Source organism: Chamaea fasciata, unplaced genomic scaffold (genome assembly GCF_029207755.1).
Source record: "Chamaea fasciata isolate MVZ Bird 193981 ecotype frontalis unplaced genomic scaffold, bChaFas1.0.hap1 SCAF_2, whole genome shotgun sequence".
Lineage (NCBI taxonomy): Eukaryota > Metazoa > Chordata > Aves > Passeriformes > Sylviidae > Chamaea > Chamaea fasciata.
In genome coordinates this window covers 17100105-17116399 of record NW_027094087.1, presented here as the reverse complement: position 1 = coordinate 17116399, position 16295 = coordinate 17100105, and the positions used below count along the sequence as shown (strand labels likewise).

The 16295-nt window shown below is 44.2% G+C and overlaps 1 protein-coding gene across 2 annotated transcripts in view; it reads left to right on the top strand.

Annotated features, from left to right (window-relative positions):
• Window positions 1–2485: 2485 nt before the first annotated feature.
• Window positions 2486–16295, top strand: part of NECTIN3 (nectin cell adhesion molecule 3) — a 69490-nt gene continuing 55680 nt past the window's right edge. Inside the window, exon 1 of one of the 2 annotated variants that reach the window (XM_066175063.1) lies at window positions 2486–2756. In XM_066175063.1, coding sequence (XP_066031160.1) covers window positions 2552–2756 — 205 coding nt within the window. In that variant the 5' untranslated portion in view covers window positions 2486–2551. The remainder of the gene's footprint in view (window positions 2757–16295) is intronic. The other variant, XM_066175071.1, reaches the window with a different exon arrangement.

Here is a 16295-nt window from a genome sequence, read left to right as displayed (position 1 = left end):
GATTTTAAGGTTGCACTCTCAGTTACACTATGGCCCCATTATACTTCCTACCCATCCTAAGAACGCCTTAAACTCAGTGTAAATGTAATTACAAAATGTAATTTGTTTCGACTGCTAACTATAAAATGGGATTTATCTATATAGGACTCGTCTATACAGGGAAATGGAATAATTACACCCAATTAAAACATCTACCTGGGATGTTACATCAGCAAAGCCATAGCAGTATAAATTATTCTGCTACAATTATGCTCATTAGTTTTCCTGGGTAAAAAGGCTCTTATCATAAATAAAAATGGGTCTCTAATGATTAATTCAGTATTATATTTATCCAGGTTTATTGGCATGGGGGAATACATTGGTTACCATGGAATCAAAAGGCAGAGTCTAACAGCAGAGTAAAGCACCAGGCATCAAAAGTATCAGCAGAGTGAGAAACCCTTTTAAACAAAAAGGTTTGCCATATGAACATGTCTGGGAACCCTTGGACAGCATCCTGTGTACCACCCGAGTGACCCCACATGCCTACTGCTAATTGGAATGAGAACAGTTTTGCAGTAACTGAGGATTAGACTGGCAAAATTACATTGATTTCATAAAACTTTGAGTCCTTTCAGTTATGTTGGCTTTCACAGCAAAATGTTGAGGAATGTCCAACATCCATCATAGCCAGCAATTTGCTTGTAGTAACTCTTCGCCTGAATTCTGTTTTGTTTCACAGTTACAAATAAATGAGGCCAGTTGATTGGCAAACTGTGCCTGAAGAGTGAATGAACATACTATTGTGAGCATTTGATCAACTTAGCCATGCGTATCTTTGAGAGAAACTACTCTTCATGTCCACTGTCTAAAGAAATCAGCAAATATTACACTATTTTGGGGAATTTGTGGTGCTTATGTGAAACCCGCTCACCACCAATGTTTCAGGAAAAAGTATGGTATTTATAGCTATTCAGTATTTTCCTTGAGGTTTTGCAAGGATAGTGCATCCCAAGTCAAAAAGCACACCTAGGCTGTAAAGAGGCAAGACTCTAAAGCCACTTCTTTTAAGGTTCTGTATTTTGCTGTTGAAAAATCTCGTCTGGGGATACACATCGACACTGTACCCACAAAACTGACGATCAGCGCCGAGATGCAGCAGAGAAACTGCAATTCTTAGAAAAGTCACCTTTAGTTTTGTGACCTGTTTTTACAGACTGCTCTAATTCTAAGACAGCCCTTAGCTGGACTCCTGGGACCTTGGGCAGAGGCACGAATTCCCTCTTCACCTCGAGCGGTCACTTTGCCCTGACAACACCCGGAGAATCGGTCTCCGCCCGTGCCTGGGGCTCCATCGCTCCCTGCGGGGCAGCTCTGCCCTCGTCGGTGGCAGCGTTTCCCAGAGCAAAGCTATGTGCTGTGCCACAGCCAAGAATCCCTGCAGGCAACAGCGTGACAGAAACGCTGCCTGCTGCCCCCGGACCCCTGCCGGCCCCTCTGCGAGGGCTGCACAGGGCCGTATTTGGTATTCCTCGATGAGCTCTGCGCAGGGCTCGCTCTTTTCCTGGATGGTTTCAGACCTTCGGATCCTGCCATCTCTGGCGGGCTCGGCACCGCCTCGGAGCCGTGCGCCCCACGGTCCCCGGGTGCCGCCCAGACGCCGGCACAAGCCCCGTCGGGATGTGCTGTGGTGGCGGTGCCCCTGCCCGACCCCTCGCCGCCCGGCACACACTGCACGCCCCGCACGGGGCTCTGCCAAGGGCAGCGTAAGCGACGCGAGGACAACGTCGGTAAAGTTTATTGTTGGCAAAACCACGAGGCACGGGCTGCACACCCGCGGCCAGCGGCCCCAGCGCGGGGTCCCAGCCCAGCGGCCAGCCGCCCCCGCCCAGGAGGAACCGGCTCGGCTTCCCAAGGCCGTACGGCAGCGGCTCTCGCCAGACCTCCCGGCTCCCAGGAATGCCCGTGCCCGGCGCCTGGCAGAATGGGCTCCGGCCGGTCCCCCGCCGCTCCCCGCCCGGGGCGAGCGCTGCTGGCTGATCGCCAGCCCGCGGGGCAGTGGCCGCCCAGGCCGGCCCAGCCCGGCGGCGACAGGAGCCTGAGGGGCGCGGGTACCCTGTCCGGCCGGGGAGCCCCGGACCGCGCTCGGGCGGTGCCGGGAGGGGCGGGGCGGGACATACCAACAGCTCTCCGGGGGAGGACGCCGTGACGCCCCCTCCCACCAGCCTCCCGCGGCGCCCTTGATACCAACGGGACCCCCCCCCCCCCCCCCCCCCCGATGCCGGGGGTGCGTCTGCGAGTCCCACAGAGAGGGACGGGAAAGGCCGGGCGAGGCGACTCGCCCCGAGGCGGGGGGGAGGTGGTGGGGGTCGCGGTGGAGGCGCCCGGCACACGCGTCCCGCCTTCCCCCGGCCCCCCCTCCCTGCGGCGGGTGGTGCGGCCCGCTCTGAGAGGGCGGGAGCGGCGCGCCCCGCCCCGCTCAGTGACACAGGCACCGTGTGGGGAGGTGCCGGCGGCGCGGGCAGCGGGACCGGGCGTCGTAGCGGCGGCGACTGCGAGCCAAGCCCGGAGCATGGCAGGGGCTGGAGCCGCTGCGGAGGCTGCTGCTGTTTTCCCTCGTTCGCCGCCTCCTCCCGCCCGCCGGGAACTTTTCCTATCGGCTGGTGGCGGTGCCTCCCCCCGGTGGTGGCAGCGGCGGCGGCGGCTGCTGCGTTCGGCGGTGCCTCCTGGGCCGGGGCTGGGGCTGCTGGGGCTGGTTTTCTCTCGTTTCTGCTGCAGTAAGTAGAACTTTTCCCCTTGGCGGACGGTCGAGGGGGCGGGTGGAGGAAGAGGAGGAGAGAAACCCGAGCCCCGGCAGCGTCGGGGGACGCGGCCGAGTTGAGGGAAACTTTGTGTGGCGCCCGGCGGCGGGGAGAGGTGGTGGGGGCTGCCGGCCGCCCTCCCTGGGGGGAGACGGGCGGGACGTGGCTGGGATGGTGGAGGAGGTAGGGATGTGAGGAGGAGTCCGAACCGGAGCCCTCAGCGAGGAGACGTACGGAGTCTTCCCCCGGGAACATCCACTGCGGCCGCCGCCGGGAGACCGGGTGTCCCGGGAGGCCGAGTTTCCCTGGCGGTCGGGCTGGGGCGGCCGCGGCCCGGGTGGGGCGGCAGGGGAAGTTTATTCTCCGAGGCTGGGGCTTCCCCGGCGGGCGGCAGGTTATCCGCTATAATTCCCGTCCCGAGCGGCGGCATTTCGCTTGTTTGCGGGAATTCACGGGCGCTTCCCCCCCCCCCCCCCCTTCTCCTTCCCCATCCTGTAGGAAGGACAGAAGGATTTTTGTGCTACCAGGGTGCACCTGGGGGGAGGAATAGTACGCGCTTTGCCTCCGGCGGTGTCGTGTCGTCGTTCCCTCTCACTGAGGGTGAAACCCGTGCTGGTTTCGGTGTCGGGTCGCTCGCCGCTGCTGCTGAGGGGGGATCGTATGCTCGCCCTACACCGCCCTCATCCCGAGCAGCTGATGCCGGAGGGCACTGCGGTGCGGGGCCCCGCCGGACTTGGCGTGACCGCCCGCAGGAAAATGCCATCACCGCCCCCCCCCTTCCCGTTCATCTTCCTGTGGGGAACAAACAAGCGACGTAGCAGTTGGAAAGGGAACAGGAATTTATTTATTTATTTATTTATTTATGTTGTACTGTATGCGGTGTAGTGTGCGTAATGTCATTTCTTTTTACAGCAGTGGAAGATGAGAGGGGATAAAAGTAGACTTGGACAAGAGCAAATCGAAAACCTTCATCCTGCCGTTGTATTCCCAATGCAGTAATGAATAGTTGGCAAGGATATTTTATTATAGGAGACGCTGTGTCCCTTCCCTCTTTAATGAAGGAGGAACAAGTTAGAGGAGGTCGTCTCTGGAGGTTCATGCGATAAAAATACCCAGGAAGGAGCAAGCCATGCCGCCGTATAACACTTGTGTAGTATCTGAGAAATGCTTTCTCAGGGAGGGAGTTGAGGCGCTCTAGGATTGTGCTCGTGCATGTAATAGTCTCCCCCCTCTGGCAATGATGTAGCTTTCAAAAAAGATGATTGTTATTAAGTTTGTAAATATTGAGAAGTCATCACATTTCAAACTTTAAGGCTTGAAGACTTAGTTTTCATGTGGTTGGCAAACTTTTTGCACTAGCACTTTTCTCCTTTCTTTGTTCAGGGTTATTTCTGCTCTTCTGCAATTAAATAAGTGAAGGTGCAGACTTGACATAACCTTGACAAGCTATTTTTACATCTAAATGTGAAGTTAATAGTAACAATGAAGTTAAGAGCATCTGTGCCTAGTGTCATACAGAGACTCAACCATTTTAGTCTTGATGAGCGTAATTCGGATGTCAGTCTTCCCAGATTCTTTTTTTTTGCATAAGTGAACTTGACTGATAACACTTCAGAACATCTGCCAGAAGCGGCAATGTTGTGTTGAAATAATTTTGTTCTTCAAGCACAAAGTTTTGAAGTATAATCTCTGGATAAAATGGAAAACTTAACTGCTACAGACTTTTGGACTTGGAGGTAATCAGCAGGGGAAGAGTATCCCTGGCAATATCTTAAGTTTTAGTTTTCTTTTCACCTTGAAATTTCCCACAGTTGTTTTCATTGTTTCTGCAGCTGTAACATATGACTCTGAGGAAAAATGCTATTACTATGGATCTTAAGAGGGCTCTTAAATATATTTTGAGCATATTTTCATGTAGATGGAGCCCAAAACCACTTATTACTTTTAGTTGCCTTTTGTGCTGCTACTCAGCCAGTTCTGATGATGCTAGCAAAAGGAAGATTTGAAAATGGTACCGCAGAAAATGCCAACCCTAATAGAATAAAGTCACTACAAAACCAAATCAATTTTTATCCAGTCATTTCGATTGACGGTTAGAAACAATGATTTATTTGAGCTGTAATTCCTCAGAGAAATATTGCTAAAAAACTCTCAACACTCGCACCAAAAAACTGAAGGGGGAAAGAGAAAATGTATCAGGTATCTGAAATAACGGCAACTTTTGTATTTTTGTGTAAAAATAGACCTGCTTTAATAAATGCTGCTTCTCTTACAAAAGCAAGACTACTGGCTTCAGGTTATACGTACAAGTACTTCTTCCAGTTCCCAGTCAAACAGTGCACGATGCAACAAAGCGTGTACTAAACTTGCATGATCAAACTGGTGTAACCTTGAACTAGGGGTTGTGCATGGCATCCATAAGAAGCATCATCCTAACCTTTAATCCATGAAGTAACTTATTTTGCATTGCAGCAAATACTTTTCATCTGTGCTGCAAATGAAGACCTATGTGCTACTAAATAATGAATTCCTCATAATTCCAGTGCCTTGTTAGTTTGCACACAGTGAAAAGTTTTTTGCCAAATTTTTTGGAATGTAAGCATGAATTAAAAATAAGCAGAACCATAAAGTGAGGTGAATAGAAAGGAAGGATGTACAAGATGCATTTTTCAGGTATTTTGTTGAAGAAATAGTATCTTTTTTTTCAATTTAAATTACTGGTTACGTTAAGCTTCCCGCTAAGGCTAGACAAAGAAGTATACATATGTCTTCTAAGATCCCAATGATTTTTTCTTTTTAAAGGAGGCTGGAATACAGAACTCCTAGTAGTAGAGCTGGAAGGATTGGGTTATAAAGGTGTAGATAATATACGTGTGCAGTGTACCGTATATGAAAATAATAAAAAAGAAAATTCCCAAGTAATTATTGACAAAAACCATCTCACTTGAAATGTTTTTACTAATTTTTCAGGGTGAGTCATGGCATATTAGAATGTCAAGCAGAGCAGATTACTAACTTGGAAATGGGAAGGTGTAGTAGAGTGACCAGAAAGACAACAGAATGTTTTTTCCTCATTGTGTGTTAAATGTTATGTTAAAGGTTTAGAAATCCATGTCTAAATATGCTTCTTTTTTTTTTTTTTTTTTAATGGTATGGAAATAAATGCCCATTTGAGCAGGTGTTTGGTGAAGCAATATGATAGCAGTGAAAGAAGGAATAGGAATGCTGTAGAAGATATTTGAAAAGTTGGAATGACATAGTGATGAACCATGTAGTAGGTTGGGCAGTGTATGAAACTGCTGTGTTTCAAACATAGCAGCTGCACTGGTAAGGACAACAGATAGGAGAGTTTAAATCTGGATTGTTAGATAATAAAAAATTTTTAAAAAGTTGGCTGAAGTTTGTCTAGCCTGTACTTGAGGATAAGTCATTGGAAAATGTGGTGTGATCTTTTTAAAGAATTCTTAGCTGTTTCATTGTGGTAAGTCTGTAATTTTCAATGTTACTGTTACACTGTGATGCTTTTGGTGTGCAAGAACTCCCATATATATGGAAATGAAGTACAATGTTATTTGAGTTAGGATCTGAACGCTTGGAGTATAATAAAAGAATTGTGATGGTTGTTTAGCCACTTGTGCTATGTAAAAGTTGAACAGTTACTTGATTTTAACAGTGTTTCTCTCTTGCCTTCTCAACTTAATTTTATGTCATGGAATATGAATACTGCTTGATAGTGAACAAAAGGTAGCTCTAGCAGGATTACTTTTTGTGAGATTAGAGAGTCAAGTATCCTGTTTAGAAATATGGTCAAATCTAGGTTGCTTTCTTTCTGTTCCCTTTTATGTAGTATTGCTGACAGGATGATATTGAGAAACAAAAGACTGTGCTGTAGCAGGAGAAGCAAAAATATGTAACCTTTGTAGAGCACCTGTAGCAGTTGATTACCCTTCAGGTGCTTGTAGTAGAGCTTTTAGGGTAAGCACAATCAGATGTAAATTGCATTTGATGTGAGAAAGGAAAAGGAGTTGGGAGTGTGTTGCTACAGAGGGCAGTGTGTGGGGCTAGTGAGTGGAGCATTTGTGGAGCTCAAAGGATAAATAAGTTGGAAACTCTAGAATCAAAAGTTTGAATTTTAATTTGTAGAAACAAAATCTGGAGTGAATGAAATTAAGGTAAGAGAAAAATATAACCTGGTACACAGAGGATAATCTTGCTAAGTGCCAGCTACCTGCAGTGCTGTTGGTAAATGTTGTCCTTTTCTAGTGTTGATTTGGTTATCTGTTGAAGAGCAATAATCTTTGCATCTGGTATTACAGTAGCCTGTTGCTGTGGAGGTGGCCTGCCCTGCTGTTGTGTGGCTGAATTCAGCTTTGTCCAAACAGCTCTTTTATCAGAAGGCACAGCTGCTGCAGACTGCTTGGATGTGTGTGCAAAGAAGTGAGAGTGCTGAGATTGTGTGTGCCTCTTATGTGGCTCTGTGATGACAGATTACTTTGCTCTAGCACTGGTTGGGTTTGTGCTTCTTGTTTCCAGCTTTGAATAGATGTGTTGTATTGAATGAGGATTATTGGAACTTCTCTTGGTTGGTTGGTTTTTTTACCCTGATGACTTCTGTTTTGATTGGTAAGCGGATTGTTATGCAGAAACTTCTGTCAGGAATTTTCTAAGGCAACTGATAGTTGGAAGTGAGTGGTCAGATTTGCTAAGTGAAAAATAGGCATAGGTGCAATTAATTATTATTACTTTGTTATGCCATGTGTTCTTGGGCTTTGTGGTTGTTAGGGGTGGAGGTATGTATGGGCTTTAAAGGTACCTTTAGCCAAAACTCTTCTGTGTTTCTATGGGGTTTTTTTGGTAGGGTTAGCCTAAAGCATGATTCTTGAGCGGTACTTTATTGACGTGCAGTTGTATTCAGTGCCTCAGAGTTAATAGGTATCTGAAATGTAGTAATGTATTTTTATTGAGAGGATGGAGATGATGACTTTTTGATTAGGCATGAAATAGGTTGATCAAGCTTTCTTGTTAAAGGGGTCATTAGTATTCTTTATTCCTGGTTAGAAAGCAGAAGGATTGCTTAGAAAAGAGTATCATCTGAAGATGGGAAGAAATTACAAGAAGAGGTGGGAATGTGGAAAATTAATCTGGAAATATGCAAGGAAGTTTATGAGAAGCAAATAAAGAGTGACACGTGCAGTAAAGGCTACGTCAGGGGAAATCATTATTGTGTTTCTGTCTCTGTCATGGAGAGAGATGACAAAGCCATTGGGTGAAAGCTTGTCTTATTCTGCTGGATGTCCTGGATGGTGAAGGTGTGAAACAGTGCATGGAGAGGAGGTGGAGGTGTGTATGAGTGAGGCTCCTGAGGGGGCTCATGGACAATATTTTCATTGATTCTAGAAAAGCTGGCCCTTTGTTGCTTATTACACAGCTAAGTACATGGGCTGGTGATGAAGAGCTTTGAGGTGTAGCACAACTTCCAACTCACAGTGAAAACACCAACTGTTTTTGTGTTATCCAATGCATGAGTGCTTCAGGAGTTACTTTTCAGGTAGTTAACTTTCAGACTTTGGACGGTTTCACGTGTGAACCCAAAAATTGGTCTGTCTGTCCATAAGTTAGCAATAGAAGAAAATTAGTGGCAGGAAGGAAAAATAAAACCTTGAAGGTCTTAAAGCTTCTGTTGATGTCCTCTTTCCTTTCACCTTGGTTTTTCCAAGTGTATGGGAAAGTAAAGGTAGGTAAAGTTTAGTGTGTGTCTTGGTTTGGGAAGACAGGTATCTGCCAGGTAATAAAAAAAACCAACTGGAGTTTCCTTTGGAATGGAGAGTGTAAACCTCCCCTCCTCCCCTTTTTTTCTTTTGCAATTGTAAATTTACAATCAGAGGCTCTTAGGCAAAGATTTGGGAAATAGGAATTGCAGTTCTTTACTAGTATGTATTACAAAGCAAACAAACACAAAAAAACCCTCACCAAACAACTACAGCATTAATAACAAACGAAAACAGTACCAAGAACTTTGAGGGCTTTGTTTCACAAAACCCAGGGCAGTTTGGTTTCAGTGTCCCTGCAGGATCCTCAGAGCACCAAGCTGAAACAGTGGAAAAGTCCCGGGCTGGTAGCTGGGATGGCAGGGTGTCCCGGCAGCGCAGGGGGTGCAGGGTCACACTGTAGCAAGAGGAGCAGCGCCGAAGAAGCCGAAGGCGAGGCAGGGCTGGCCCAGCTCCCGCGGGTGGCAGAGAAAACTCAGGATTCAGGCCGGACCGGTGATAGTAGATTTCCCAGGACTGGATCCTTTTGGCCACAGTGAAACTCTTCCAGCCAGAAACAGCCGTTCTCTCTCTCCCCGAACGCCGAAAAAAGAAGAGCCCACAGCTGCCTGAAGCTCTGTCTTTTACCTGCGTTATCTCCCCCCTCCAACTTTGTCCACCTCTTTGTTTCGGTTAAGTACTCTCAAGTATCCAACACTTGGTCTCCTTGGTAACTTATGGGGAAAAAATTCTTTAGAGAAAGAAGGAACAAACCTAATCCCCAACAGTGTGTTATCAAGAAGATCACTTTTAGTTCAGGTAATGAAAAGCAGTAACAAGCTTCTGGACAATCCTCTTTTATCATAGCTGCATTCTTTTGTCCAGTATTTTTGCTTCTTTTCAGTTGTTTTTCAAGTAGTGTACAGGAGTAAAAGCAATTTTAATTTTTGATAGTTATAAATAGCATCCATCTTAGCCTGTGTGAAGGCTACTTGTGTGTAACTCTTGAGTTGACAGGGATACTAAGATTATCTGCAGCAGTAGACAGCTCTTGCCCATTTCCCTTCCCCAACCCCCTTCCCACATCAGATTTTAATTATCTGGCATTTAAGATAACTTTATATGTCTACAGGGATTCACTGTTTTCTCCTTTTCCATTAGTCAAGGCTTGTATTACATTATAGCTCTTAAACTAGTCCTGGGATTAGTTTGTACAGAGCAGGATGTTTTCTGAAAGTGAGTGTTGTTTTGAATACTTGGCAGGTGCTAGTGCTATCAGTGTAATGCAGTGGCATGTGCAAATTTGGAGTCATTCAAATGGCAATCTCCTGCTAAATGTGAATAGACTACTCAAGCAGGCCTCCATAGCTGATATGTGTACAGATGAGTGGAAAAAACCAACTGAGCTAGCCTGATGAATTTATTGGTTACTTTTGGATTTGTTATTTTCATTAGCCCTTCAGTTAGAAGAGCGTAGATTAGTGTTGGATTTAACTTTTCCTTACTCCTGTATTGTGTGGGCATTCTTTGCCCACTTCTGTTGCTTTTTTAACTTGAAATACCACCCATGCTGCATGTGGTGTATTGCTATAAGCCGAAAACTAATTAATGCTGGAACAAGCATAACCAAAACCAGCCTATTGAATGAAGAGATGCTGGAAAAGAATATGAAGAAGTTGACATAATGTTCAAGATGCGTAGCTTAATTTCTTTTCAGTGTATATAATTTGGTAGAAAAATAGTAACTTTAGTTAAGTATAAGTTAAATTACATCAAATACCAAGTAACTTCTTCACAGCAACAGATTAACTTAGGGAGCAAGAGTCCTGACTTGTATATAACTTGGGGGTAATTTCTTTTCCCAAATTCCTTTAATTTCTCCAACATCATCTGTTGGCCCCTGCCAAATGAATAGCTAACTCTTCTAAGGTTGATTGCTAATGGTTGGAGAAGGGAAGTCAAGAGCTGTTAAGCTTAATATAATTTTTGAATATATTTGTAAAGATTGATAATTGCATTATAAAAACCCACTTCTCAGCCCTTCACCAGTGCTACTGTTCCTGTGTTTTAAACACTTCAGTGTACTTTTGATTTCAACAGATAAACTTCCTTGAAACAGAAGTAATGTTGTTATGACTTCTTTAAGGTACTGTATCATTTAAAAAGACGCTGTAGTTCTAAAGTAATCAGCTATGAGAAAGTGATGGTTGTGACCATACTATTAATCTCTTTCTGGGAGATTTAAATGCATCCTGTTGAAAGTTTCGATGTGTTACTGGTAGCTGAGGTAGCGTAAAATAATCTACCTCTGATAACTTGCAAGTGTAATATAGCCATTTATCCAGGATAGAGTCTGTAGGAAGAAGCATACTAAGTTCTGTTTGAGGTATCATAGTTAGTTCAGGCTTCTGCATGTAGCTTATATGGTCTAGTTCCAGTCTTTAAGGTCCCTTCCAACCCAGACCATTCTGATTTTATATGTGTAACACAACTGCTAAGTTCAACAGATGTAAGGTTTTTATAGTAAGGTTTTTTACTATAACCAGATTATCACAACTGATGTTTCAGTGTTGCCACCTGAATATTAAATAACTTATGTTACCTCCTGATAAATCAGAATGTAATCTTTTGTGGAAAACAGATTTGTATAATCTTCATGGAAAATCTTTAAATGATTCTGCAGTGTCCTGCCTTACAGAAAGAGGTGAGGACTGTGTGACTCTATAGAACTGTTCGTGAAAGTTCTTTTTGTGGTGAATTTCCAGAACTACTCTATAGCTGTGTATTCTGAGTCTTGAGGGACATGTCTTAGGTATAATAAATTGATGTGGCTTCAAATAGGTGAAAACTGAAGTGAGGAAGAGCAGTTATGGTGGTGTCTCCACAATCTGAGACTGCTGTTGAAAGAGGTCCTGAATTAATTACTCTAAGTACATGAGACTAGATACTGGACAGAGGAAGAACAGTGAGTGTTATAAACCTTAAGGGGCTTTTAATAGGATTTCCTAATATTTCCTTGCAGCCAGACCGGTGAGATATGTTTTAGGAAGTGGATTATTAGGTCGATTAAAATTTGTGTCCTGCTGAACTCAGAAGGTTCTGATCAGCTGTATGGAGCCCACCTGGAAGCTTGTCACTGGTGGCACCAGTGCAGAGGCAGTTTGTCTGTGTTCTGACCTCTCTTCCAGGTTGTAAGGCACTTAAAGCAAGTTTGTGGATACTGTGAATGACTGTGAGGGTCAATTCATCTGCTGGAGACTTGGGCTAATTGCATGGGATGTCCACAGGTCAGAAACCTTGTGAAGTTCATAGGCAAGCACCAAGCCAAGTCTCTCCGGGCAGGGGATGACCCCATGCAGCAGCAGAGATGTGGTGCAGCGTGGTGACAAGTACCTTTACAGGAGAGAACACAAGGGTCCTTGTGGGACAGTTTGCCTTTGTGGCACAAAAGGGGAAGAGCACACTGGGCATGGTCAGACAGTTGGGAAAAGCAATTTGGACCTCTACTATTTGGAGCTTGTGAGATTGCTCAAAAGTACCATGCACAGTTTTGTGCTCCCAAGTATGAGGCCAGTGCTGAGGAGCCTGTGAAAGGCCACTAAGGTAGGTAGTCACCACATGACGTATGAAGAGGGCTGGAGAAGTGAGTTTGTTCAGCTTTGAGGAATATCTGTAGTGGGGAATCCTCATTTCTGCTGACAGTGTTTAATAGGCAGTGAGAGGGAAAATGAAGACTCTCCTTAGCTATGCACAGGGAAAGGCTAAGAGGCAGCAGACACAAGCTACAACAAGGGAAATCTCTATAGTGTGTTAGCAGGATGTTTTCCCACACAGAGAACGAAGCCCTGAAACAGGTTGTGGAATCTCTGTCTCTGAAAATATTCAGAACCTGACTATGGTATGACCCCTGAGCAATTTGATCTGACTTCAAAGTTGGCCCTGCTTTCAGCTGGGGATGGGATTGGATAACCTCCAGAAGTCCCTTTCAGTCTAAATGAGCTTCATAGTGTGCATGGGCAGGCAGGAGCTAGTATATTATAGTTGCTAGCCCTGGAAGAAATGTAGAAGTAGTTGAAAGTCTTCTATTTAGATTAAAATGTCAAAGTAAAGTCTGAAACAAGTTTTTCCTATAAATCAGTTTGACTGTTAAAAATTTACTTCAAAATTGGATCCCGTTGTTACTTCCTAATGTAAGTTATATCTGTTAGAGAATTGGTTAAATAAAGATCTGGCCACATCTTTTCAGTTATTCAATAAATAGCCAGTAAGACCAATCCTGGACAGCACAGAGCAGGGTGGCAGTGTGAGACACACTGAAAATGTAGCTTAGCAGTAAACTGAGCAGCTATTAAACAGCATTCCCTAGGCTTAAAGTCGTGATGCACTTCCTGGACAAAAAAGGGTTAACTTTCTGGAATGACCTGCATCGAGCTGGCCTTAAGAGCTAAAAAAAAGCCAGCAGTGTCAGCAATGCAGGGGGCAGCAGGCATCCCATAACTTTGTAATGTAACTGGTAACTCATCAGATTTTTTTATGGACAGCTGAGATTTGCTGCTCCTGACAAAATAAGTTTGTTTTATATTTCATTGTATGACCACAGTTGTTCAATGTTGGCAGATAACACTAAAACTTTACAAGTAATTGAAAATGTGAAGTTAATATTTAGCTGTCCTTCTGAAGTTGTTTGAGACTTGGCAACATTATGTAGTGCAAAGTACAACTTGCCTTCTGTTCCTGCAGACCTCAGTTCTCCCCAGAGTAGGTGGTGTGTGAAAAGACAACATACAAAAAGTGAAGGAGTGCTCTGCTTAAGGCAGTCAGGGCTTTCCTAGGGATTGAAGGTCTTGTTCCTTCCTCTAGGACGTCACACATGGGTCAGTGTTCCTGACCAGTTATCAATGGCTTTCTGGTTTCAGTGTAGGAAGTACAGTGCAGAGGACAGGAAAGGCTGCGTATTTATAACTGTTACTGAGCACTCAGAATTTCAGGTACTACTTAGTAGTTTCACAAAAAAAGCCAAAAGAGAAACTCCCCAGAACCCAAAAGAGTGTTTATTTAAAGCAATTCAGAAACTCTGCTTGTACATAAGTTTTTGGTAGTTATGTGGACCATGTACACTCATACCACTAAATACAGTGGGCAGTCTCTCTGATTCTGCTGTGTCCCTTTCTCCATTTAAAGCTGAAGTGATGTTCAGTTCTGTGTGGCTTGAACTTTTGCTTTATTGTTCCTATATAAAAGTAATGTCCTACTAAAGACAAAGATGTTAATACAGCACTATTTTTTCATTTGCCTTGTTGTCCCCAAAATGGCTGAAATGCCCTAGATAGTTGGTTTTGTGGTGATGTTTTTATTTGTTTTAAGTTATCCCAAGTCAGGAGGTTTGTGCTTAAAACTTTTTGGTTAGGTTAGGAGGTTCATAGACCTTGCTTTTCAGTGTGGCACACCTTTAAATGTCGATAGTTTTGGCTTGTCAAAACCAGCCAGCATTTCTGGTGGTATCTGTCAGAGTTAATTGGGGGTTTTTGTTGATTTTTTTAAACTGCACTGTGTTTATACTGGATGAACTAAGATAAGGGAAAGCAACCTGTGTACTCTTGGCTTCATTGATCAGAACTGAACAGTTCAGAAATCTTCCTTTCCACTCCTGCCTTTGAGTAGGTAAAATATGGTGTAGTTCTAGGACATGTAGCTTGAATGTGATCACGTTTTTGTTAGACCTTATGCCTTAACATAAAGTTGAATCATAATTGTGAAATCCAGAAACTGACCGTTAATTAGTTCTGAGTCAACTTAAGTTTGCCTTGATGATGAATGGAGAGGTGGAGTCTGAGAAGTGCTGTGTAGTGTCGGAAGAACAGAAAATATATACCTATGGAAAATTAAGTTACTGAATAACAAAACAATGAAGTATTGATGTAGCACTGCACAAGTCTGTAAATACAGGCACAGAAATATGCTAATTCTTAATTTATATCTTCATTGCTTCTCCTAGCCAGCTGGGTTGACTGTCATTTCAGCATGTGTGCCATGCAGTCTTGTAATTAATATGTAGATTCTGGCTGACTGTTGCAGCTTTCCTGTGCTGCCTGGTGTAAATACTGTGAAATGCATGAAAGATCAGGTATTAATTAATTTGACTTCTCTAGTCACTGAATTTTCCCTGAGAAACAGGGACTACTGAACCAGAGGCAGGGTCTGCCTGATGAAGTAAGGTGGAGGGCTCTTTTCCAAAAGCATTGCTAGTTTGTGAGGAGGGTTTTAAACTATGCATGTTGAGATGGCCTCTGATTTTGCTCTAATCTGAAAAGAAAAGATGCAAGGAGCAATCAACAACTGCCCAAGGGGGATGTGATGGAAATTGTTTTTATCCCTTCTGTATTGAAGGCAGCACAAATGAGCACAATTGCAGACTTAGGATCTCATTGGGATTCCAGCAGTGTTGTGGAATAGCTTGCATGGCTGGATTTGTACCTCTCAGGAAAGGCAGGCTGGCAAGGTGAGGAAGAGTGTCTAGAATGCTTTGAGCTAGGCTAGTATGGGTAAACAGAGAGCTGGAATTCAGGAAAAGGTGAGTTCACGAGCTTTGGAAGAAGGGGCAGGCAACTCAGGAGGACTGCAAGGGTGTGATGTTTGCAGGTGGAAAATTAGAAGATCCAAACCCCAACTGAAACTTAATCTGGCTACTGCTGTAAAGGAAAGTAAAAATTTATTTTTATGAATACCTGAGCAACAAAAGTAGGGCTAAGGAAAATCTCCATCCTTTATTGAATGTGGGGTGAGACAGTGACAAAGGATGAGGTACATGATGATTTTTTTTACCTCAGTATTTAATGTTAAGACTAGTTGTTCTCTGGGTACCCAGGGCTCTGATCTTGGAAGACAGGGATGGGGGGAGCAGGATGAAGCCCCCATAATCCAAGGATAAATGGTCAGTGACCTGCTGTGCCACTTAGACACACACAAAACTATGAGGCCAGATGGCATCCACCCAAGACTACTGAAAAAGCTGTCAGAAGTGCTCACCAAGCCACTTTGAATCATTTACCAGCAGTCCTAGTTCTCTTTCACTGGAAGTTAACAAATGTGATGTCCAGCTACAAGAAGGGCTGCAAGGAGGTTTGGGGGGACTACAAGCCTGTCAGTTTGACCTCAGTGCCAGGGAAGGTTATGGAGCAGATGATATTGAGTGCTGTCACTCAGCACGTGTAGATGTGACACTTAGTTTAGTGTTCGACTTGGCAGTCTTAACTTAATGGGTAGATGTCGCTGTAGGACATGAAAGACTCCAAATAATTCAGAAGGCAAAGAGTATAGAAAAATAAGGCTTCATTTTCTAAATTCTTGCTACCTTTTATAAGGTGTTCTGATACAGACTTAACATGATTGGTGAGTAGGAATGACACCTCTCTAATGCCATTAGTTAAACTAGACAAACAGAAAACACCAGCTGGACAGAGATTGTTTTGAGAAAGGATAGTTGTTTACCAAGATTGTTTTGAGAAAAAGCTTTCTTGAGAAACTTTTCCTTGGGAAAAGGTAGCAGCTGCTAGCAGCCTAAAAATCTCTCAGGCCCACAGGTAGACTTGGTGCTCTTAAAGATCTTTTCCAGCCCAAACAGTTGGGTGATTTTTAAGTCCAACATCTGGACTCAGACAACTCCATTCAACAGCATAGGCTGTTGCTTAAGGGGCTGGCAGGCAGCTTGGCAGGCACAGGTTTATAGCCCTGGTGAGCAACAAAAATTGAGCAATATCAGCTGTTTGTC